Source organism: Mesoplodon densirostris, chromosome 20, assembly GCF_025265405.1.
Source record: "Mesoplodon densirostris isolate mMesDen1 chromosome 20, mMesDen1 primary haplotype, whole genome shotgun sequence".
Classification (NCBI taxonomy): Eukaryota; Metazoa; Chordata; class Mammalia; order Artiodactyla; family Ziphiidae; genus Mesoplodon; species Mesoplodon densirostris.
Window position 1 is genome coordinate 14,299,414 of NC_082680.1, and position 26,375 is coordinate 14,325,788.

General features: G+C 40.2%; 1 protein-coding gene across 4 annotated transcripts in view; it reads right to left on the reverse strand.

The window, feature by feature from the left end:
* FAT1 (FAT atypical cadherin 1) overlaps positions 1-26,375 on the reverse strand; it is a 125,094-nt gene that overhangs the window by 82,576 nt on the left and 16,143 nt on the right. For all 4 annotated transcript variants that reach the window (XR_009530784.1, XM_060085896.1, XM_060085894.1 and 1 more), the window contains exon 2: positions 22,952-26,231. Coding sequence is in view for 3 of the 4 variants with exons in the window: in XM_060085896.1 (XP_059941879.1) it covers positions 22,952-26,213 (3,262 nt within the window). In the remaining variant the exon portion in view is untranslated. The remainder of the gene's footprint in view (positions 1-22,951; positions 26,232-26,375) is intronic.

Consider the following 26,375-nt stretch of genomic DNA (forward strand, 5'->3'; position numbering starts at 1 on the left):
ATGTTACTACTACTCCAAAGAGAAAACCAGCTCACGGAAACCACATTATGATGAAGTAGTGTTTGAAGCAGAATTATTAGAATCACTTAAAGACCAGGTGACTGACTAAACTAGCCTGAGTGCTCTGAATGGAATGCTGCGGAGCAAAAGAAACGTAGACACTTTCCACTGTAGCCACACTTTCCATAGAGGCACATAAATAAGCTGTTTTGACTAACAGTATAAAAAATATGTTAAATGTGAACAGCATGCATCCAGACTGCTGAAGTGGTCACTAAGGTCTGTTATAAACTCTTGCCCCAAACCCCAACAAAGTACAGAGCTATAAAGTCTCATTTCAAATATGACATGATAATCAAAACTAGGAAAAAATCAAATTAGAAATCTCTGGAGCAAAGACAGAAAACATTATGTCCATCTCTGCCCCAGATATTATCTCCTTCTCCATTTATGTGCATCAAATTTTGATCAAGTTTCATCAAATTTCCAAAAGTCATTACAGATTTACAAGTTAAAGCTAACCAAGTTCAATCGAAGTCATTCCTAGAATATACCATGATTACTAAAAAAATTTAAAGATAAAACTGCATACCTGTATTACAGTTAATCCCTTTGTCTCCAAAGGTACAAAATTATCAGTATCATATGGAAATAAGGAACATTAGAGATTTCCTTATCTTAGACCTGGGTACAGGAAAATGAAGCATATACCTCCCAAGATCCTTTTCAAAATATCATTAATTTACCTTCTAAACTGCTAAAAACTGTAACTGTCTCTAATTCAAGACTTTTTATGATGTACAAGTACGAAGAAAAACTTTTTTTGAAATAAAAAACTTGCTTCTCAGAGAAAACAACTTACTTTTAATGATTTTTTGAAAGCAGTTAAAACAGCAACCTTATTTCAAGGGTTTGCATCTAAAAGAAAGTCTATTACCAAAGAGGAAAATTGGGGTAGCAAACCATCAAAACAGAAAGAAGCATTTTCCTTCTTTTTCTCCTTGTCACCAGTGATGACCTGCTATCACAGAGGTCCCCAAGGAGCCGGGCATAAAGCTTGGACTGGGATAAAAATTCACAGTGGGACTTTTGGGAGAGCAGGGCAGTCAGCAGCACGGGAAAAGGCGCACCTGCACGCAACTGGGAGGGCAGGCAAGCTAGACCTCTCCTTGGGTAAGACAGGGCTACACCCTTCCCTGGGTCTGACCTGCACCCCTACCAGTCACTTCTGGTCACCGACCACAAGCCTCCAGGTGACCTGGCCCCTGCTCTCTGCCCCCTTCATCGCAGACGTCCAGCCGCAAAGCCTGTTTGTATTTCGGGGCTGCTATTCCCTGTGACCAAAAGCTGCCTTCAAATGGCTGCCTCTCCTTTCCTGTCATTCAAGTCCCCGCTCACATCTTCTCCTCAGAAGTCCTCCTCTGCCCACTCCATCTAAAGAAGACCATCTACACCCTGCAGAAAACCACCGACGCACTGCACTGCTTATTTTCTCTACAGCACTGCTAAGCAGAAAGTATGTTTATCTTCTTCTCGACTTATCAACCGTCTTCTCTCTTCAGAAAGAGAGCTCCAGGAAGACCACAGTGCTGTGTATCTCATACAATGCAGAATCCAGAGCACCAGGAATGGGTGCTGGTAGGTAGGGGGCTGTCAATAAATAGTAATTGGCGAATCAAAGAAGGAAGGAAGGAAGGAACTCTCCATGGAGGCCTTTTTTCATCTTCTGAGTCCTGCCTCAGAGAAATTCTCCCAGAGATTCATCTTCGAAGGACACGGATGATTTCTCCAAAGTCCTCATCCTTCAGGGACCCACACAGGATTTGAGAGCGCTGAAGTGCTTTCTACCTCCTTCCCCCTCCCCACATTCTCATTTCTCCACAACCTCCTGGAAGGGTTCTTTCTAGGATGGTCCAAGCAACTGGTTCTTCTCCTTAAGGTCAAAGATCCATCGAGGATCAGCAGGGCTTACTGTTCGATTTTCGTTCCCTTTACTCATCTTTTGGACTTATCCTTTTAGGGATCAGAGATCCCTCTGAAAATATGAAAATGGTTCAATTCCCACAGGGACTTCCAAAACCTTCACAGAAAATTAAAAAAATAACATCACAAGATATTGCATATAAAATTTAATAAAACTGAGTTTTCCAGTTGTTTTCAAGGGTTACAGCACAGTAAGATTACTACTTCATTAACTCCACTGAGCCAACACATATTATATACTTATGTGACTTATGCAACTAACTGAATATGCAAATTAACAGTTTACATGGAACTTTAATAGATGCTTACCTACTTAAGAAAATAAGCTAGAACTTCTAACGTTTACCATATTTAAGAATGTATTAATCTGTAAGAAATTCTTTATTCCACAGGAGCCTCATCTACCCACTTAATTAGGTCATTATGAATTATGTGTATCTGGCGATAATAAACTTTTCAAAGACTTTTAAGATTACACATTTTTTTAAAAAAGCTAGACTGAGCCTTCCTTGCAGATGTTCTATATCCGGTCCCAGACTGAGGACCCACTGCACAGCGCAGTTAGTGCTTCTGTGCTTGACACCATGAAATGAGTGCTTTAGGAAGGCCAGGCCTGTGGCTGTGAGAGGGAGAAAAAGTGCTTTTGTAAATCTCCTGTGGGCTCCCATACAGGACTCAGGAGCTACTTCGAACTGTGCTTCCCACCTAGAAGAATGTGCCTGCCCTCCACACCAGAACATTCTGAGGCACAGAAAGTGGAACTGATGCTTGGCCCACTTTCAACAGAATGAAATCACTAAGAAACTTCTGTAGGAAACTTTAAATAATTACCAAGCATTTTCCAAAGCAATCAACATTCTTTCACAAGTGAATGACCATATGTTAATCATTAACTTGGGTGGGGGAGGGGTAACTGGAAAAAAAAAATCACGGGTCCCTTCACCCCACTAGTATTAATGGCAGCAGGGAGAAACACTTTCAGACAAATAATGTGTACACAGTAATAAAGCTAAACAAAAACTTAACAAATTAAAAAGGGTAACCTTTGGATAGAGTACCATATTTAATAAAAGAGGCGTGGTTTTCATTTACTATTCTGAGTTCGGTTTTGACTAAACTGAAAACGTCAATCTCTTAGTATTTTTGGCAACTTCTTTTATGTCCAAAGTCAAGTCATGAATTTCAGGAATTCAGCAGGCAAGCCCCATTTGTGCGTGAAACACTGTATCTAAGAGGATGAAAGTCAACCAGTGCCCTAATCCCTTGGGCAAGAAAGGTAAGTATAGAGCCGGAGTCTCAAAGCCAGAAATGATGGAGAAATCACCAAGAAGCACATTCCTGTCTTATCTGGCTTGACTCTGATTCACCTCACCTTACTTTCATCACAGGAAGGGCAGTCCAAGGGCATTACTCTCAGATCAAACACAGCAATCCAAACAGGCAGAGGCAGACACATGAACTCTTCTCACAGGGAAAGGAAGAACAAGCCTGACATTTCATGAATGAATAGGCTGTAATGAAGCATTTCATTCTGTGTCCTTAAATAAATTTCAAAAAGCTGCTAGAATATGGGACTGCAAGAGAGAGCGTTATCCGCTGCAAGAGAGGGAATTAACCGCGAAGCCAAACATCCGTATTTTTTAGTAAGAACATGAGATACATGAAGGCCTACAATTTCCTACTTCAAAGGAAAAATCTTCATTCAAAGATTTTCTTAAAATCACAGCAGATTTTGCAACCAGCAAAGAGAGGCCTGGGATTGCTTTAGTGCCTTCAGCTATTCTTTAGGTAAGGATTACGCAGTCAACATTTTTTTTTCATTCCGGTTAACTTTTCATTTGAACACAACTCAGGGGTTCCTTTCTTTAACTTTTTGAGGCATTTAGCTAGCAACTTTCAAGCCAGTAACGTTAGCCTGTATAAGGCTTTCTATACACCAGATTCTGCGATTGTAACAGAAATCTGCTTTTCATAAAGCCAACACACATTTGGTTACTTAAAAAGCAGTGAAGACTTCTTTGTTAACTTTTACCACAGACTATTTTATTTCCTTTAAATTAGGTAAGAAGCATTATTCTCTCTAATAAAAAAAAGAAAACACTGGCAGACCCTGAATTCTCTGGTCCATTTGGTAGGTTTCTTGGTAACTTATCCAAGTTGAGCTTCTGTATTTGTAAATAAGAGTCCATTTCAAAGCACCCAGATTGTGGGAATCTGCTCTAAGGAAATCTACTTCCCCTAGTGAAACAGCCAAATTTTAATGTTAAAAAAAGCTACTATTCTAAATTCTTTGACTCTCTGACTCACTTATGACAATCCCTGAAGCTAGAATTCAAATGTGTACGGGAAGTAAGCTTTGGGAAATAAAGTCCCGAAGAGCTGTAATCAACCAACTATTCCATTAAAACAGACAACTACTGTCTGGTTTAGAAAAATAATGCAATTTTTACTTCCAGATGATTAAAGATCCATCCATTCAGTACTGTCGCCTTTAGAATGAGTCCCCCATGGTGCATATGGCAGAAAGTTTGTGTACCTTAATTATTTGTGAATTTTCTTCTCCACCTGAATTCTAAAGAAGCCATGTAGAGATTTTCTTTCTTGCATGCCTCCTCCCATCTTTATCACTTTATTGGTAAATTAGACTTTAAAATGCACTTTTGCAGTTAATGCAATTATAAGTATGCAATAGGAAGCTAACAAAAAATAAAATATTTGTGGATTTCCAAATGAGTGTTCTTTTTTCCAAGGGCTCAATAAAATCACCTCAGCACATTTAAATCAACATCAATCTCTTAACATCTGGGTCTAATCTGTTTAAATGCAGCACAGCACTCTGTCTCAATTACAAATCTAATTTTAATATTTAATTCCTAGACCTACTGCCTAAGTCATTATCTTAAAACTTTGGTTTTTTTAAAAAAACTGTTCTTCACACAATTCTCTTTGAATAGAAACCTATGTCTTTTATCAGCTTCACAGTCTCTCCCAGGTACTTAATTTGAGTTCATAGCTGTGAAGGAATTGCTTATTGCCTGATAACAGATCTTGGATAATCTGTTCTCAAATCATCCCATGAATAAGATAATTTGTTTTAATTCAATCACTATGCTCCTCAGTATATATAAACTATGGATGTGGGACTATGGATGTGGAATAGTGAATTAACTTACAAGGACCACTTAGGGAAGGAAGAGAGAAGAATTTGTATTCTTGGTTTTAACAGTAATATCACACTTTATTTGAAAAGCCTCACAGCAGCTAACCTTAGAAATTCATATTAAACATATGCTTTTTATAGAGTAAACAGTATTTAACCAAGTGAAATAAAAAGTAAACTCCCATTTTAGAGTTATTTTTTTTCCCACAGGACCTTTAGCACATAAGAGCTATCATACATAAAAAAAAAAAAAAAAAGAAGCATTAAGATGCCATTGGGGACAAAGATTAAAAAAGCTAAATTAAATCAAAGAGTACAGTCTCAAAAAGTTGGTTTACAAAAACTAGAATTTTCAAACACATAACCAGAAGTACAGCCACAAAATTAACAATCACCATTTCAATTATGATAGTTCCCTGACTGAAGTTTTTTCACTAACAATATTGGTACCTTTTGGGGTTTTGTTTTTAAATCCAGATAGCGGCAGCAAGAATGCAGAGAGATGAACTTTCTTAAACTGCTGATGAGGCTTTTATTTACCGGTAAAAATGCGGCAATTTGTTTTGTAGCAAAAAACTTTAAAAATTTTTATTTCCTCTGACCTAGTAATTCTACTTCCTGGAATTTATGCTAGGGCAACAGAGAAACAGTACATGTACAAGGAAATAATTTAAGTGTTCAAAAATTAGGTATTGTTATACATATTACAATTAATCTCTGTGATGGCATACTACACTACCAAGAATCATGTTCTCTAAGAATATTTTAAAAATCACAAAAGGTCCTGGATGTGTATATTGAAAGGAAGTCAACAAAGCAATATACAGTGTTAAGTTTACTTTTTAAAAAATCCAGCACTTGGAGCTGTATGGGTGTGTGTGTGTGTGTGTTGTGTGTACACAAGTTAGGAAAAAATTTCAGTGGTGCTCTAGGCAGTAGAACTTTAAGAAGTTTGTTTTTTTTCTTCTTCTTCTTCATAATAGTCTATATTTTCCCAGAGCTCTACAATGGTTATATACTGTTTTTTTAAATTGGAAAATAAAGTTCATTTTACAAATACAAGTGGTTCCCTGCCAACTTTGCCCAAATGCTATGGAGAGTCAACTCTTCAAAGAAAAGAATCAATATTATGTAATCATTTTCAAACTCCCCTTTCAAGACCTTAAAAGGGGACTTCTAAGGCTAACAGAAGCCCCAAGCAGGAAATAAATTTGCAACTGAACAGATGCGCTCCCAGAGATGGGTGAGATGCACCTTCAATGGCTTTGGCAACAATTTCCTTTTATTATTCCTTCGCTTCCAAGTGCTTTTCAATCCAAGAAGCCTGAAAAAGTTAATAGGTCCTTAATAAGGACTCTGCTCCCTGAACTGATTCCTGTTCATAAGGTAATCTGGGACCCCATGTGGCCCTTTCACACCGGCTTTAGCAAATTCCCTGCAGTGAGGTGGCCCCAGGGCAACTCTGTTTTCCGAAGACCAGGCTGTGACCTAATCAATAGGGCTCAGAGCAAGACAATCCCTACATTCTACAGTCCTGAAGGGGGGGCGGGAGGAGAGTTCAAGCTTTATTGAGGAATGCTATTTACCTGTCACCGTGATGGTTCACCCGGCAGGGGTTAAAAAAAAAAAATCTCCAGCTGCTTTAGCAGACTCCCGGCCAGCAGCCAGCACAAAATAAACATATTTACTTAAGCTTCATTCCCAAGTTTTGATGTAAAACTGCTAAAGCCCCAAAGCAGGTACATCTGTGAGATACCAGGGCAGCAGTGGCAGCTTGCATGGTACAGCAGGTTTTAACCGCCTGTCCATTCAAATGCCATGAAGAGTGTCATTACTAGAACATGACAGAACAAAAATCATCCCAGTGTGCACATCCCAAAATTGACACAGAAAAATCCCAAAATATGAAAATATGAGCTTTTTAACTCTGAAAAGAATGAAAACTGAAGCAACCCAAGAGCAAGTTTACAGAAGGACTACTTTTTATCATTGCTCTTAATCCCAAAGAGAAGTATGAAAAATATAGGTTTGGGGTTACAACGGTTAACAATTTCCCAAGCCCATAGGAACTTGTCTGTTAATTACTACACATTTTCCTTCATTTGGAAATGGAAGACCTGGTCTAATCACATCTTTCGGAAAATCACTAGGTAAAAACTGTCTTAAGACATCATATACATTTACATAAAGAAGATTTAGCCCTCGAAGGTCAAATCAAATTAGAATTATGCTACCAACCCCAAATACGTACCCAAAAGGCAACGTGAATGGGACTAGTTTAATAAGAGATGTTTATCCTGAAAAAAAAAAGACACTTGATTCACTCAGAATTTTACAAAAGCTATCACTAGACAATTTTTAATTGAAAACAAAGCTCTAATTTGAAATTAACTGTTAGGTTGCTTTCCTACATCCACTAACACAAAGCAAGAGACAGCCCAGGTCAAATGACTGCAAAATGAGTCTCCATCCAGTTCTGACACTAGCTGAACATCACAAGAATTGCTTCACTGTAACATTTTTACACACCAGGATCTAAGCCAGCAGCACCTTTGACAAAGACATTTTCTGCAACAGCAGCACAGTGAGTTTTTAACATGCTCACTGAATACCACCCCAGGAAGGTATCTGCTCCTAACAATATTAAACTCGTCACGCTGAACTACTTAAGTCTTCCCACCACCCCTTCCCAGCAAGGGTGCACCAACCAATCATGGAGGAACAGACATGGGGCCATCACCTCACTGGGTGACTGAGCCTTGCTTTGAATTGACAAATATTCCTCAGAGTACTTGAGCACCACACAATTCTCTCAACCTGCGCTGCGCTGGAAGTGGGGCTAGTCCACACAGAGATGTGCTGCAAGTGCAAAATACACATCAATTCAAGACTACATGTGAACCAAAAGCATAAAAGGTCTCATTAACACTCTTTTATGTTGATTACATGCTGAAATGTATGTTAAATAAAATATATTGTCAAAATTAATTTCACTTATTTAATGTGTCTGTGTGTGTGTGTGTCATTTAGAATATTTAAAATTATATACATGGGGCTTCCCTGGTGGTGCAGTGGTTGAGAGTCCGCCTGCCGATGCAGGGGACACGGGTTCATGCCCCGGTCTGGGAAGATCCCACGTGCCGTGGAGCGGCTGGGCCCATGAGCCATGGCCGCTGGGCCTGCGCGTCCGGAGCCTGTGCTCCGCAACGGGAGAGGCCACAACAGTGAGAGGCCCGCGTACCGCAAAAAAAAAAAATAAATAAAATATATATATATATATATATACACATGGACGGTCCTACTGAGTAATGCTGCCTTAACCTGTAAACTAACTCTTCTTTGAAGATTTGAAGAATAAAAAATAAAAGTAAACAGTGGCAGAATTTATACAATTCTGCAAATATAAGTTGTGAATATAGGCTCACTTTTTTCATACGGGCACTTGCATCAGAATAAAATGCTTAAACAATAAGGTACTTCTAATAAATGGTTTTATAGTCTACTCTGGGACACAAATTGTCTTGTTGTGTTTTGTTTTGGTTACACAGATTGTACTGATTAGGTGTCTATCATAATGCAGATTCACCTCTAATCCCAAAATAGAGAATTTAAGACTGCTATTCTCTTAGATAAAATGATCTTCCATATACTCTATTCAAGATTCATTATCTATTAAAATATCAAATTTTAGGTCAGCATCTCTAGACTAGGTTTCTAATGAAACCTAAATTAAACTTCTGTTACAGAATCTTTATTTCATCCTATGAAACAATTTTATTAGAAACAAGAACATTCATTTTGATATTTAATGATCACTGTACAGCAATAAACAATGAACAAACATGTATGCTTTACTGAGGTCACTTATTCTTTTCTTCTCTAAGGAGGATTATTTTTCATTGCTTGTTTTTCTAATCTCTGAGGAAAATAATACTAACCAGGGTTTAATTATATCTTCTTAAAAAACAAAAAAAGAAAAAGATAGCCACAAGCTTCCTTTTCCACAGATATGTCAATGTGTTCAAAGACATTAACTCCCCCAAATTTCCATTAACTCCCCCAAATTACAGAAACATCACAAGGCTTAGTCAGTCAGTACATTTATGAGTTTGTTTCAAATTCTGAGATTTGAAATGTCATAGGACATTCCCCTATTTATTCTGTTGCATATTTGTCACGTAACTAATATAAGCTAACTTTAATACAATACTAAGTGGCATTAAAATACATCTGTAAATTATTTTTAATGTTTCCCTTTAAGCTGAAACGTGAGCAGAGGTATAAGGAATGTGTACGAAGCCAAGAGATAGCAAAGCACCCTCCTATGTTCCCTCCCTCTTTCAATGTCCCCTAAATTGTCCCTGTACCTCCCATTCCATTTCCCCCAAGTCTTCCTCTAAGAAAAAGCAATAAATGAAATAATTTGTGACAAATTAAGCAAGAAAAGTGGTGTAATAAACAACATCCAGAAACCAAAGGCTGTTGTGAAGACCTCCTGGCTACCTTTACCAGACACTCAGTATCTCTGCCTTTGGCATTAAAATGCTGTTCAAAAATTGGGATCCTCAAATTCCCTGGGGACAAGCCACTTCAGAAATATTTGTGATAAAAACTGAGAAGGAGTAAGGACTACAGTTTTGGTGTCTTTACTCTTCATGCATACTCCTGGTATCTTTGATCAAGTTCTAGCTTACACAGAAATATATTTTAAATAACTTGAAGAAGTATTTTAAAACCATGAAATGTTTTAACAGCATTAAAAACCTTATGTATAGCTGAATATGTAAGGTAGAAATTTTTCAAGAAACTATAGATATTTTTTACAGACAATTTTCCAATGCCTTTAAATTCTTATGTACATTTACTATTCAAAAGGAATTTCCTCGAAGGGAAAAAACCAGCTAAAGTAACTGTGGTAGACTGAAAAATGAACGCAATACTTTGCAACGCCTCCCGAGAGGTGGAGTCTATTTTTCTACCCACTGAGTCACCCTGCTCAGCCAGGAATGTGGGAGAAGTGACAACATATAAGTTCTGAGTACAGGCCTCAAGAAGTCTTGCTGCTTCTGTTCTCTAGCTCTTGGAACCCTGAGACTACTATGTGAACAAATTCAAGCTGGTCTGCTGATGACACATGTAGGGCTGTAGCCCCGGCCCGCAACCAAAATCTAGCCAACTCCCAGCAGCTGAGCCATCATGCTGACAGCAAATGACCCAACACATGAGCGAGCCCAGCTGAAACTAGCAAAGGAAAAACCCAGCTGAATCCAGCCCCAACTACCAACCCACAGAATTGTAACCTAAATAAACTTAGGTGGTTGTTTGAAGCCACTAAGTTTAAGGTGGTTTATTTCCCAACAAAAGGCTAAATAACATGGTTCTCTGTGACTTGCTTCACGGTATTTCACATTGGCCCAAAGATAATGGAAGTTTCAATTTGGCTGTGGATTTCTCTGCATTTACTCCACTAAATCTCCTCATCGTTCTCATTAAACCTAACTTAAACTAGACATCATCTCTCCATTTCTCGTAATTCTCAACTGGTTCTCAGACACCAAAACGTGCCTCCCCCGAACAGATCTCTACCCAAATACACAGAGAATAACTTCCACAAAGGTTTTCTGCCCTTCCTTTCATCACCCTAAAGAGTTAGGTATAAATTAGAAAAACGAAGTGAACTGAATTAGCTACTGCTAACGGTCTATTCATATGTATGAAAGGTTTACAATTAGATGCCCTAAGTAAGCAAGAAAAGTAGACAAAGAGCAAATAAGAATTTAAAAAAAAATTTAGATGCAGTCACTTAGATGAGGAAAATATTTTTAGTTTTTACATATATTACTCTCCTTAACATAGTCTGCTCATTGAATTTCTCCTTAATTCTACTAGGCTTTAAAAGAAGGGTTTGCTATAAGTAAATAGCACCCCATTAACAGAAATAACCAAGAGATTTACAATAAACAACAAATGGCTTTTTAAAAGAGTACATCTATATGTGCTCAATTTATTGCAGAAAACTAACAGTTTCAAAAATACTCTAGGGCTCTAGAAACAATTACTTCTTTTAAGCTTTAGGAAATTCATCAATAATGATACTAGCAAATAAAAACAGGCTCTACTAATCTGAAAGTCTTTCAAGAATTAAATGTTTGCAAAATAACATACAATATAAATGGATGTTCATCTTTTAGTACTTAAAACAGAGGAAATATGTTTCCCAGAGAATGACACAGGCTATTCTATAGCCCAAGAAAACAACAATCCCTAAGGCAGGTATACTCACCTAGAAAGCCACAGAATTTAGGATTTCTAATTCTAGGTGTTGGTAACCCAATCTGACAAATGAAGTTGCTTCTCGAGCCGGCAAAGTATAAACAAAAGGAATCAGCAGTGCCACTGAAGTTTTGTTGTGGCTGTTACTCTAATTCTTTTGTTTTGAGCTATTTCGGAAGTATGGGGAAAAGGGCATTTTAAATGGAAGATCAGTTTTAACTGCATTAAAAGAATAGGTGGACCTATAGCACATATGACACCTTTCTACCCCTTTATAATTTTCTCTATATATTCCCAGTAGAGCAAACTTAAAAGGTCTTTCCCAATGATAGTTACTTAGATATGTGTTTCCTTTTATTATGTGGTAACAATCTATTTCAAGTTCAAACTGTACCGACCCACCAAGTGTTTGCTGTGTGCCTACTACGTTCCAGGCATAGTCCTAGGCACTAGCAATACAGGCAGGAACAACACAGAGGTCCCTGCCCTCATACAGCTCCTACTGTGAGACGTAAAATGACAAAAGCGGATTTTTTTAATGTTAAAATAGTTCTTAATATACACTATGCAAAACATTATTTGAAAAATCATGGGCCTTAAATTATAAACCTTTATATTCTGTAGATGTGATACTCAGTTTGACTTCTTTCTAAAACCAACAACACTGAGCTAATTAAAAACAAACATGGGGCCTCCCTGGTGGCGCAGTGGTTAAGACTCCGCCTGCCGATGCAGGGGATACGGGTTCGTGCCCCGGTCTGGGAGGATCCCATATGCCGCGGAGCGGCTGGGCCCGTGAGCCATGGCCGCTGGGCCTGCGCATCCGGAGCCTGTGCTCCGCAACGGGAGAGGCCACAACAGTGAGAGGCCCACATACCGCAAAAAAAAAAAAAAAAAAAAAAAAATGGATATTATTCATGTTCATGCTTTCCTAATCAGCTTTCATCTTCTACATGAAGTCATCACGCTGTTAAGAAAAAAATACTTTAAAAAATTGTTTTAGATCTATCCTTTAAAAGTAACGGGTTTCCATTCTGATGCCTCAACCAGTGAACTAACTTGGTTTTTACATGGCAAACTCGTCTCTTTTTCATTTAAAAATGTACACACCTTCAGCTGAGGAACAAATCAAAAGAAGAACAGCGTCATGTGACAAACATTTATTGGCTTTATCAAAAGCTGACCATCACTGAACAAGTATTTACTGACTACCAGCTGTGTGCCAAGAACTGCAACAAGATAAAGATATTGAGACAGCTTGATGTCAACCAGCTTTAAGACTAAACAGGCAAGTAAAACAGTTAAGTTAGTGATGACAAGCTAAAAGCAGGGAGCTCCCTGGTGGTCTAGTGATTAGGATTCGGTGCTTTCACTGCCCTGCGGTGGCAGGTTCAGTCGCTGGTCCGGGAAACTATGAGGGGTGTGGCCAAGATTTAAAAAACAAACAAACAAACAAACACTAAAAATAAATGGATCTTAGAGAATCTTTTAACTAAGAATTTATGGTTGAACTGTTTTAAAACACTTTAAAAGTTAATTCAAATGTAAAGTCCCTTTCCAAAAAGCTGTTTTAAACTAACAAAATGTCTTCAACTTGTGATAAAGAAAACATATTACTTCATGCAAGAGTCCAAAATCACTGTTTACAAAAACTGACATAACATACTGACTGGAAGTGATATGAATATCGATACCTGTAAATCACAGATCAGAAAATGTTGCCACATACAGATTAATTTCATCTTTCACTATAAAGTTATTTAATGCTCCTTTTATAATAAACAGTAGCCTTAAAAATAAGCATTATTCATCAATTTTTTTTGTACTGAATAAGGGACTATTTACAGAACTAAAACAGTATATTAAATCCCAAATGCTCTGATTTTTAAGACCATTTAAATAAAAATCCAGTCTGTCAAGAAAGTTAAGTTCAATATTAGAAGTCTGCGTTATCTCACATTATTTTACCTTAATAAAGGCATACTAGTAGTTTGAGCTATGGAGGATTTCCACGGTAAGCTGGCAATACTAAAGATCAAATCCTGGTCCAGACAGCTGCTTACCTTAAAAACGGATATATTTTTTATTATTTTATTATAATCGTTTGTCTTGTACACCTTAATGGGGAGACAGGGTTATCTGAAGATACAGGTTTGCAAAGAACTATAGGTTATTACTTCACTTGGAAATAGCCTTGGATGACAGATTCTCTTGAACCTGTACATTTTACCCACATGTACAAATATATAGAAAAGTGACTTCTATTTGTCCATTGTAAAGGTTTACCTACTTCATTTATAAAGTAGAAATAAAACCCACTGTATAAGCACATATTAGACTAAGTGCCATATAATGTATGTAGAAATACTTGCAGGCTGTGGAGCATTATAAAAATGCCTGTCATTAACAACTGTCACAATCGTTATCACTGTTCTCCTCGCCCCCTGGTCCTCCCTTATGAGAGCTTGGGAGGATTGGCCACCCTGAAACCTCTAGAACAGAGGGACTTAAAGCAGGGGTCCAAGGACACTGAGGGTCCATGAACAGAGTTAGCATTTCATGAGCCCCTGGTAGTGTAACCAAACTGCTGAATCTCTGAAGAGAGAATATACAGCTTTCAACAGATTCTCAAAAGTTTCTGTGGTTCTGAAAACATGAAGAACCACTGTTTTGAAGATCTGGATACAGGTATCCGGGAGGGCAGCAGAAGAAAGGCCTGACACCCCTTTCATGACCACCATTATTATATGTTGCAACCTGTGGAACAAAGGCTATGCAGTGCTATGTCAGCCACTGTGCTTAGGAGCGGGCAGAAACACAAGCAGGACTGTGCTCTGTCCTTGAGTCCTGGGAGACACACATGAAAAAGACCAGTAAACCAAAAGACTCTGAGTCAGACATGTACAGAAAGGGGAACAAAGAGAAGCAGACTAACGACCTGGTCTCAGGAAAGGCTTCTCAGGAGAGGCCACACTGGCTCATTAGGCCAACCTAACAAATATTTACAGAGTGCCTATTACATGAACCCAGTGGTAAAAGATTTAGAATCTACCCACACCAGGAGCTGACAATTGAGAAAAGGACTGTAAATAAACAATTACACTAGAGTGATACTTAAAGTGAAAAAAAAAATACATACAAGAAAAGAATGAGCTCCATATGAAGGAGAAAGCTTGTCAAGAAAGATTTATTAAAGCAGAGTTAGAGAAAATAAGAGCCGGTCAAGTGGTCAGTGTGTTACCCAAAGGCAGGGAGATAGGAAATAATGGGGCCCAGAGGCATGAGAGGGTGACAGGGAAGGGACTGGCCCCATCTGGCTAAAGCACCTGGATGAACAGGAGCTGATGAGGGCAGCACAGGCAAAGAACATTGGGAAAGGGAGGCAAGTTTACTAGGGCATCACAGGCCATGCTGAAGAGCTTGGACTTCATGTAATAGGGACAGTAAAAGCTTCAAGGAGGAGCCCGTGGAGATGGAACGCCCCTGCTCAAGAACCATCTCTCTATTACCAGAACACCCTCAGTGTGTCACACCTTAAACCACATCAATTCCTATGACATTACTTAATTTAAAAATATATATGTATGGGGACTTCCCTGGTGGTGCAGTGGTTAGGACTCCGCCTTAACTTCAGGGGACGCAGGTTCGATCCCTGGTCGGGGAACTAAGATCCCACAAGCTGCAGGGCAACTAAGCCCGCACACTGCAATGAAGAGCCCATGCAGCCAAGTAAATAAATATCAAAATATATACGTATACAAATATTTCAAAATTCAATGAACACAGTATATTACCATCTAATTCTACTCAAAAATTACTGTGATGATCTAATGAGACAATAAAGAGCTTAAAATAGGGCGAGTACACAGTAAGCATTCAATAAATGTTAACTATAATTATATACTGATGGTGATAAATATGAAGAAAGTAAGATAAGCATGCAATATGGCTAAACCAGCACAAATTAGAAAGAAGTCTTAAGAAACTACAGAAATAGCTGGGTAACTTTTAACAAAAAAAAAAAAAGGAAAAAAGAAAAAAAAAGAAAAGGAAAAATCAACTGGGCTAAAATTAACAAGACCATATTTGGTAGACTTTCTCCAGCATAAAATAAATAGACACCTCTAAAGATTCTCTTTCAACAGGTCAGTTTACTCAGCTACTTGGAGGCCTAGCAATGAAACAGGTTCAATACGATAGCATATATTCTGAGGGGAGAAAGCGTACTTCAATTGCCAAGGCAACTTAGTTGATAAGACTGGCCCTTGAAGTATATATGTGAATAGTTTCCTCGACTTTTATCACTGCCGTTAAACTGGATCACTGCCAATTCAACACGTTCAGCCATGTGCCCTTGAACAGCAATCTTTCCAAGTCCATTTATTCCCAGTAATGAACGAAGACATGAAAGACCATGCTTTGTGGCATTGTGTCCTGTATGGTGAGAATGCACTATTTACAGCAACATGGTTTGGTTTTTTAAAAACTAAGTGACGTGAAGGTAGCTGCAAAGTAAAGGAGTACACAAAATACAAACTAACAGATAATAAATACTTGACAGACCCAGGCTTATGAACTAAAACAATCCAGAGTCAAAACAACAGGAACTAAATGGCTAAGAAAAAAATCCAGCATGGACAAACAACTAAAGTGTAAAATCTACTCAATTTTCATAATTGGGCAAGGCAGGCAATACAGAAAGAACAGACTAGAGGTTGATGGGGTATTAAATCTCTATACACATATGCCTCTCATCAAGGTGTGAACACTCACCTCTTCAGCACTCTCAGAACATAAAGATGGTTCCCTGCCGAGAGGGCTGAGAAGAACAGTTCCCTAAGGCTTTCATGCCACACACCACATGGTGGTGAGGACAACGGCTGAGGCCGAGGCATAGGCATCGAGGACAACGATGCAAGACAACAACTACGAGGAGCTCCAGGCAAAGAAGCAGCACGGGTTAAGCCAGCTTCAGCTACCGTGTGCATTAAATTGGTTTTAAAGGTTAGCCAGGACCCTAACAACCACCTAAAACAAGGCTTCCATGAAAAGAGGCTTCAACTAACATCCAGTACAGTTCACACAGGCAGCATTTTTATTCATGAGAAGGTCATACTTCCACAACTGAAAACACAGGGGAGACACCTGTCCATCTCCACTAGACATGGAAGCTCACGATGTTACTCAACATGACTCACCCGCTACTCATCAGTTCAGTGCAATAATCTTACATTGTTTAAATGCTACCACTCTGCAACGCCAAAATCCTGTTCTACTAAATGTGCCAAAGAGCAATACATCATTCTGAAGAAAAAATGAAGGAGGAAGATTCTTTTTTTTTTTTTTTCTTTTTTTGCAGTACGTGGGCCTCTCACTGTTGTGGCCTCTCCCGTTGTGGAGCACAGGCTCCGGACGCGCAGGCTCAGCGGCCATGGCTCACGGGCCCAGCCGCTCCACGGCATGTGGGATCCTCCCGGACCGGGGCACGAACCCGCGTCCCCTGCATTGGCAGGTGGACTCTCAACCAGTGCGCCACCAGGGAAGCCCAGGAAGATTTCTTAGAGTCAATACTCCTTCAAGACCAAGCCTCAAATTTAGGATTGAAGGGTCCAGCCCAGGCCAGACCACCCCCGTTCAGCCCAGAATCCCACTCAACTTTAAACGGGCTCCCCTGGAGCATCTCAAGACCACTCAGTCTTGAGTACGAGGCAGCCCCGTGCAGTGTCTGCATGCACACGCTCCCTGGCTCTGCCACTTAGTACTCAAGCAGTTTTAGGCAACTTATTTAACCTGTGAACATTTCCTCATCGGTAACATAGGGACAACAGGAACTATCTGGTACTTGTGAGGATTAAATACACTAACACATACAGAGCGCTCAGAACAGCACTGGCTGTGACACTCAGTAAGTCTCTGTGGTTTGTTATTACAACGACGCCCCTCATCATTACTGTCATCATCGCGGAAAGCGTGCAGCCACAGAGCATACTTCAAGTTGTTTCCACCGCATGCATCCCCCCCAGGCTCTGGCCCTCACACATCACTTAGGATTGTATCCGGGCACTGAACGCCTTCACCACACGCTGCTAAACAACGTAACCCCACCTGGAATCACAGCGTTTTATATCCCGGCCCCTCTTCCAGCCATACTCACTCGGCACTTTAAGCAGCAACTTGTTAAATATCATACAAACAACTAAAGAAAAGCTGATCCTCTGTTTCCTCTTAAAACAAAATGGGATTTCCTTAGGATTTCTAATAAGATCCTATTTTCACCTTAAAATCCTCCTGCTTCAAAGGAGGGTCCCTTCCCCAGGGGGATTATTACCACGCCCTCCCTGCCCTGACTCAGATTCACAGGTTCTTTACTTCCAGATACAGCAACAGCACACCGTCATCCCATAATTTCTGCCAAAGCCCAATTTTTCAATCTCACTGTTGGCTAGGAAATCAGTTTCTTTTCTCTGCAACTTTCTGAGGAGGAGGACAAAAAGAAAGAACAGGACAGCAGCTGTGGCCACTTCAGGGAGGAGATGGCAACACAAAAGCTCTTCCATCAGCAAATTTCTTCACTCCCTGACCGGCCTCCCACCAGTATCTATTTAGGTTCCTGCCACCCGGAATTCTAGACCCACAGCTCCCGGTCCCACCACACGAGACCACACTTCCAGCGGCCGCCCCGCTCTCAGCCACTCTTACAGACGTTTTGATCATGATGCTCGAGCCCATTAAGAGCCTTCCTCTACATTCTACTTTCTGTCATGAGAGAAGTGGCCCTAGGAAAAAACATAGGTTCCTGGCTGTATGCAGAATATCCTACTTTAAGTTGGGAAAAGGTTTTTTAAACTTGAGTGAAGAACTAAAATAATAATTAAATACTCAGAGTTCTGCCAAACCAGACAGAATCCCCAGAAACATTTTCCCTCTCACTGAAGTCAACAATAAGGTTAGTCTGGACTGGAATTCCCTTCTGTTCCCATTACACAGACTCGCTCCTCCTGCATCCCGTAAGGCAGGCCAGGAGCCAGTCTCCAAACGGGTGATCCAGGAATGGTGCAATAACGCTCCCCCTGTAATGAGGATGTAGCCAGGTTCTCTCAAGAAAAATGTAGTCCTTATTCTCCCTCCCGTATTTCATGAACAGTGATGTATCTTGTTGCAACAGCTGTACTTCCATATTAATTCATTCCAAGTCTTTTCATCAAAATGTAAATTTCAATCCTGAAAGCAGGATTGGGAGTCTAAGAGTAACACAGCACTAATAAGTTCAGAAATTTGCTTTTGTCTTAGCGAAATACTTGGTCTCCCTGAATATGCAGTCACAAGGGGAAAACACTCCTGCTTGGCTGCACTACACCAACAGCCAAACTGAACCAAAGCACTCCACGCAGAAGGGAGAACATACCTAAAAGGCATCCCATGACAATACAGACATGGGTGCAACAGAGCTCAACTAATAAACACTGCTTCAATACGAGGTCCTATTGACAACGGAAAAGAAACTTTTGACCAAGCATTTTGCTAGTTTTAAAAAATATCCTTAGTTTTAAAAATTAGCAAAAACCCGCAACGTTTTACTTGGTGCTCAAGTAATAATTAACTTGGATGGGTCCTCATCAGCCAAGAACACTAAACTGAATTTATTCCACAGATCTCCAGGAGGAAGCCCCAAGATTCTCCTCTGCTCAACTCTGAAGCTTACAAGACAACCAGGAACGTACTGGAAGTGAGAATGGGGTGAACGCTGAGAAGTATAAAGTCAGGAAAATAAAAACCTAAATGTGAAATTACACATGCTTCCAAGATACGTACTCCACTAACATTTCTGTTAAACCTGCTTTACAACCCTCACTGTAGATTTCAAGGAGACAAAAAGGGGAGAATCTTAATTAGAGCCCTGGAGATTGGCGCTCTAACAAGACTGACTTTCCAAATAGTGTTTCACCTAACACTCGACCTTTCCAAACCTCAAATGGACAAGCAGTCGTGTGGGCTTGGATTTGTCAGAACAGTTAACTAACGGCCAGCAGCCTCTCCAGGAAGAGCATATGACACAGTGAGAGATTATCTGATGAGTCAAACGACTGTCACCCCCATACTGCAAGTACGTGTTGCCTCCCTGCAAAGCCAATTAGCAAAAGATGCACAAAATTCAGTTGACAGGGCTGTTCATCCAACTACATATTTTAGGGAGTCCATAGAATTTCCATTTCCAAAGAAAACAACTTGTCAGGGATGTTTCAAATTTAAGTAGGCTTTTCTTTTTTTTTTTTAAAGAAAAATGAGGATCTTAAAAATAATAAGAACTAAATTCAGATAGCTGAATATATCTTCTGTTCTATGAGAAGCATACAAATGATATGCGTATGTGACAATGTTGAAATAGGTAAAACACCACAGAAACTCGGTTATATTATTCAACCAACACTACAGAGTTTAAAGTTAGGTCAAAGGCAGGAAGCAAAGACACCATGAGGTGGGCGGGTTCGTGGGCTCCACACCCACAGCAGCTCTGTACAGGCCCACAGACATCAACCCCATATGAAACGTATCCCTAGAGGAGAAAGGAGGCTCAGCAGAAACGGGCAAGGAGCAGAGACTGAAGTTCCTGAAAGGTGCTAATGAACCCAAACTGGGCCAGGCCAACTCCAATTCACACCAGAGTTTTACTGCTGTGTCCTATGGGGTGCCCAATGGTGTCCCTGAACTGCCCCTACGTTTCTTCATCTGACAGGCACCTCTCCACACTTCCCATCTGCCCTCAAAATCAGTGAGACAAACCCCAAATGAAAAATTAGCACATCTAATTTTAGTATTTCTGCTGCACAAACATACTGACTTTTCATGCAAGAATTCTATACTACGATACCAAATGTCTTGCCAGGGGTCTCTGGAAAATAACTTGGGCTGATAATTCTACTGCCAAAAAGAAACTATCTTGCAATGAATAAATATTATTACATCACCTTTATTCAATTTCAAAAAGCACACAAACATAAATCTGCTGCGTGCTATGTATTTTCCTCTGTAAAGCAAGGACTGCACAATAGATGACCCAGAAATTTCCAATTTTTCTCTCACCTTTAAATCCCAATCTTTATACCAATGCACAACAGTTCCTACCCCACTGCCCATAATCCCAACTCATCCCCTGGCCTCTCACTAAGTTACCACTGGAAAAGTCTGGCACTGCCGTTCAGCTTGAAGACTACTATAAATTATATATTTCAGAATAAATACTGCCTTGTTCAGTTGGTTGGTCACCCCACCTCCCTTGACAGTAAGAATATCCCAGTCTCTTAAATTTATAGATGAAAAATATTAGTTTCTAAATAGGTCTTTAAAAAGCAACAATAAAAATACTCTTCTCACTTGAAAGAAAAAAAATCCAAAAGGCTGTGCTCGTATAATGTAAGACATCAAGGAAATGTAAATTAAGATTTTGTTTCTATTTTCTGTCTGAACTTTAACTTCCAACAGTTCTCTTCACAGGCTTTCAAAGCCCACCTTGGAAAAGAAAAAAATAGGAAACATCGTCCTTATGAAATTCACAAAAACACTTCATAGTTTCAGCTTCAGTTACTAAATCCTGGGTATTTTTCTATGTTGCCATTGTACCTGACAACTAATTCATATCAGAGAGTATGAAAAGAAAACAGATCCATTCTACTCTTCAGATGGGTGATTACTAACTGCTGCTGGTGATGCTATTTTGTCTTGAACTGAACCATTACAGGTATTTCAGATGAGTAGCATATAATCTGCAGATCTGTACCACATGCTAGTGGTATATAATTCACTAGAAAAAGAACCCCCTGAATAAACAAAAACACATTAAAAATTGTACAGTCTCTAAAATCACTTATTTCTAGGACAATCATTATTTTTCACGTGCTGTACACCATTTAGATATGGGAGTGGGTACTGACTGAAGAACTTATTTGTGGTTATTACTGAATAAAAACTTAAAGGTTTAACGTAATTAGACAAATACCCCTTTTAGAATGCACATACTCATAAAGGAAACATCAATGAGATTAATAAACAAACTGAACCCCACCTATGGCTGATTACTGCTGCGATTACCCAGTTTCCTTCTATTTCCACTAGCATTCTCAGAAAGCAGAACATTCAAAGCGAAAATAATCATTAATTTACTTGTTCAGTCTTTAACCATTTAATGAGCAGCTTCTACACGCCAGGTGCTTTTTGCTAGGTGCTGAGGACAGAAAATACATGAGCTAAAAGCCCATCCTTAAAGGTGGTTCTGGGCTGAATTGTGTCCCCCAAGATTCACGTGCTGAAGTTCTAAATTCCCAGTACCTCAAAACATGACCGTACTTGGAGACAGGGCCTTAAAAGAGAAAAAGCAGTTAAAATGAGGTCATTAGGGAGTGGTCCCCCATGACTGGTATCCTTACAAGAAGAGATGAGGACATCAAACATACAGAGGGAAGATCATGTGATGTCACAGGGGGAAGATGGCCAACTACAAGCCAAGGGGAGAGGACTCAGAAGAAACCTGCTCTGCCTTGATCTTTGACTTCTAGCCTCCAGAATTGTGAGAAAATAAATTTCTCTTGTTTAAGCCACCCAGTCTGTGGCAGACCTTTGTTACAGCTGCCCCAGCAAACTAATACCACAGCTCACGCCCCATCAAGGGAGACTGATATATAACTATAAAATCTGTGAAAAGCAGCTAAATTTGAGATATGTACAAAATGCAAAACAAAAAATACACACTCTAGCATAAATTGGCTATCCTGGATGTTCTGGTTTTAGGACCTTATTCTAGGGGAAAGAATATCGCAACAGAGCATTGTTACCATTTCCAAGAGACATTAAATAGACTCTAACACGTGTTATTTCACTTTATGCCCACATAAATCTTACAGTAATTTTGAGTGTCCCCATCTTAAAGATGGAGAAAGTCAGTTTTAAAAAGGTAATCAGCTTGTCCAGACCACCAAATTAACAACTGAAAGAGCCACAATTCAAAGCCAGGTCCCCTCAGTTTGACATTCTACAGCCTACATCTGCCTTTCAAACAAAACCCCAAGAAGGTACTAAGTCAAGCAGATCACAGCATGAAGTTTTAGAACAGGGTCTTCTCTCTGTGCACTGCCTAATTTGCAGGTGTGCACGAATGTCTGAATAGCATGCTAGGCAGTGGAGTAGTTTTCTAAGTCTGCAACCTTACTAGCTGGAAAAACTCTGGAAGGGCCTCTCAAAGTTACAGCAAAACCATAAGGATGCTTCTGATAATATACAGAACAAACCTGTATATTATCAGTGGTAATGATTTCAATTTTTCTGATTTTTTTCCTACTCATTTTATGCCAACTCATTCAGGTTCCTCTAGTTCCATCGTCATGGCTTACTATACAAAGACATGTGCAACAGGACGAAAAGCATGGACATGCACTGCGCCCTACCAGAGGCCAACGGGGAATTGTGAAGGAGCCAGCACAAGGCTATTTACTTTAGAAAAAAATGAAAGGGAAGAGCAAACCACAGTAATAAAAACACACCTACCTGTTTCTTCATCTATTTTGAAAACACCAACACCAGAACCATCTCGAATGGAATAGTGGATCTCCCCATCTCTTCCTGTGTCCTCATCATGAGCTGATACCTTCATCACTGATGAACCAACAGGGGCATTTTCTTTCACTACACCCTTTTCCACAAAGCTAGGAAACACTGGTGGGTGTAAGTTCTCATTCACATCGATGACCTCAACTTCAATGTAGCAAGTGGAAGACAGAGAAATGGGCTTCCCTTTGTCTTTGGCCCTCACAGTGAGATTATATACTTGCTTCTTCTCAAAGTCCAACTGCTGTACGATTCTAACTGCTCCACTGAGCTTATCCACATCAAAGTTTCCTTCTCCGTGGTCCATAAGACTGTATCTCACCTGACTAGACTGACTTAAATCAGGATCATAGGCTTCTAACCACATGATTATGGTTCCTTCTGGAAGGTCCTCTCGAACTTTCACACGGTAATTAGGGGGAATAAACTTGGGTGGGTTGTCATTAACATCCTCTAATGATACCTTCAGAAGCACCGTGGAAAGCAGCTGGGGTTCTTCTCTGGCTTGATCCCTGGCTTCAATCTTTATGTAATGCACGTGCTGTTCTTCACGATCCAAGGGGCTCACGATTTTAACCACTCCAGTCGTGCTGTCAATTGAAAATTTATCTGTGTCTGTAAGAATAGAGTACGTCACATGTCCATTTGGCCCCAGATCTTTATCTGTGGCTTCAACCTGGATGATTTCACTATTTACCTCTTTGTCTTCACTCACTTCAACGAAATAGTTCTCCTGTAAAAACTCAGGTGGATTATCATTGGCATCCAGAACTCTGATCTCCAGAAGACGCCAAGCAGCCTTCTGTGGCAGACCAAGGTCAGACACTGTAACATTCAGGGTGTATCTGTCTGTTGTTTCACGGTCAAGTGGAGATAAAATTTTGAGCATTCCTGTCTCCATGTCAATGATGAAGCAACTATCCTCGTTTCCTCCGGAAAGAGCATAGACCAGTTTTCCGTTGAAGCCAGTGTCAAGGTCAGTAGCATTCATGAAAATTAGGCTGGAACCCACAGGATGATTTTCCTTCACCTCAATACCAGCTGGAAGAGTACTTCTAAACTGTGGTGTATGAGCATTGACAGAGTGAGAATCAAAGAAAACATCCTCAACCTCTCCCTGACTGTGTAACTTATTGGCCTGCAGGAGTTTCTCTGCCAGCATCCTGGCCACGCCAGTCTCCTCACACTGCAGGTTTACTGGCTTGCGATGGGCAGCCACAGTCATGTTGATATATAAAGGGGTGGCAAAATTCTCTCCATCTGTAGCTGTAATTCTCAGGCTGTGAAATGACACCTTTGCCCCTAAACCACTCATGAGCGACTGCTTTAGTGACAATACCCCGGAGCTGGGATTTAAGCTGAACAAACCCAGTTCGTTCCCAGCCTCAGCCTGATACCGCACCAACTGCAGCTCATCCGCGTCAATGGCAGAGACAGTGGTTATCTGCTCCCCCACACCTAGGTCCCTGGGAATGGTTCCTTCACAGTTTATCTTCTCAAACAGGGGTGTGTTGTCATTCAAGTTATTGAGAGTGACGGTAGCAAGGATTTCGACCTCCCGGCGGTACGGCAAGCCCCAGTCTGACGCCCGAATCCTCAGAGTGTAAACCCGCGGCATCAGCTCGTAGTCCAAGTTCTCTGAAGTACTCACAGCACCGGTGAAGTGGTTAATCACAAAGGGCACATGATTCAGGTTTGCAATGCTGTAAGTCACGTACCCGTTCTCACCCTCATCAGGGTCTACGGCACTCACACTCATCACCGTAGTACCAATGGGCACGTTCTCGTCAAAAGATGCTTTGTAGGCTGTCTGGGTAAATTCAGGGGGATGGCTATTTGCACTCAAGACTTTAACCAAGACTTTGGTCGAGGCTTTTCTGTCACTTGTTGTTACTTCAAGTTCAAAATGGGAGGCTTGCTGTCTTTTAATTGGTTCTAAAATGGAAATGAGACCAGTGTTGTGATTTAAACTGAATTTAGCTTTTCCAGGTGTACTTTTAAAAACATACTTCAAATGAGAATAGCTAGGTGTGGCTTTCACCATGACCACGGGTGTGTTTGGAGGAGCAAATTCACTTATTTCTGCTCTGTAAACCTCCTTTTCAAATTTGACTGGCCCAGCTTTGAACTGTGGTGAAGTCACCTGAATTACTTTTACAGAAGAGAACTGGGGAGGACTTCCTTTATCTTTCGCCTGTAGTGTCAGGTTGTAGCCAAAAGGATGACTATCCCAATCAATGTCACCGACTGCTTTGAGTTTATACTCTTTGCTCCCTGGAGAGGTCCTCACTGTTCTAAACTGCTGAAGGAGGTCTCCTGCCACAATGCTTAAAGAAGCGACTTCCCCATTGGCACCCTGATCGCAGTCATCCACGGTTATGATGGCATACGTTGGGTCCTTTTCCAATTCCGATGGTGACAGCGTCACTGCCGTTATCACAGGAGCACACTCATTGGCCTGCTCTACGTGAACTGTGAGCTTAGCCATGCTGCTGATACCACTGCTCCCGTACAATTTCATGCCACGGTCCACAGCAAGAATTTCCATCTCATAGAACTTGGTTTCTGTGTAGTCAAGTCTACCAGTTAAAACTATGGTGCCACTGGTGGGGTGGATAGCAAACATGTCTGTTCGGTCTTTAAAACTGTAGTAAAATTCTCCATTGGTGCCTATGTCTGCATCCGTGGCACTGACTCTTGCAATACTGGTCCTCAGGGCTGTGTTTTCAGGTAAAGAAACACTGTACGAGGTGGGTGAGAATAATGGCCTCAAGTCATTTGTATCCAGCACTTGTACCCTGACCTTTGTTCGTGCTTCAGCATTAGTATTTTTTTCAACTGCTTTGACTATCAACGTGTAATGGTCTTTCACTTCTCTATTAAGAATAGCTGTATTTCCTCCTTTGGTCCTTATTCTCAGAAAGCAAAAGTCTCCAAGAATGTACTCCTCAGCTTTGAATAGGTTTTCATTGTCTCCTGAGACAATTTTGTACCTTAACTCCCACAATGGATTTGTAATGTAAATACCCATCTTTACGGGATGCCCAACATAGGTCTTTGCTGCAGAATTTTCATGCACTGTGACATTGTATTGGAAATGTGTGAACTGTATAGGAGTCTGTTCAAGTGCTTGGCTTCCATCACTGTCTCCACAATGCTGGAGGAGGAGCAAAAGCAGAAGCGAGGCCAAATGCCTCCCCATCGCTTAACTCCCAGGAACCTGCGACAGAAAAAAATAAGAATCATTGCTTCAGGGAAATAAAACAAACAAAAAGTGTACTTTTTTTAAGGTTTTAGACCTCACTTTTTTTTTTTTTTTTTTTTGCGGTACACAGGCTTCTCACTGCTGTGGCCTCTCCTGTTG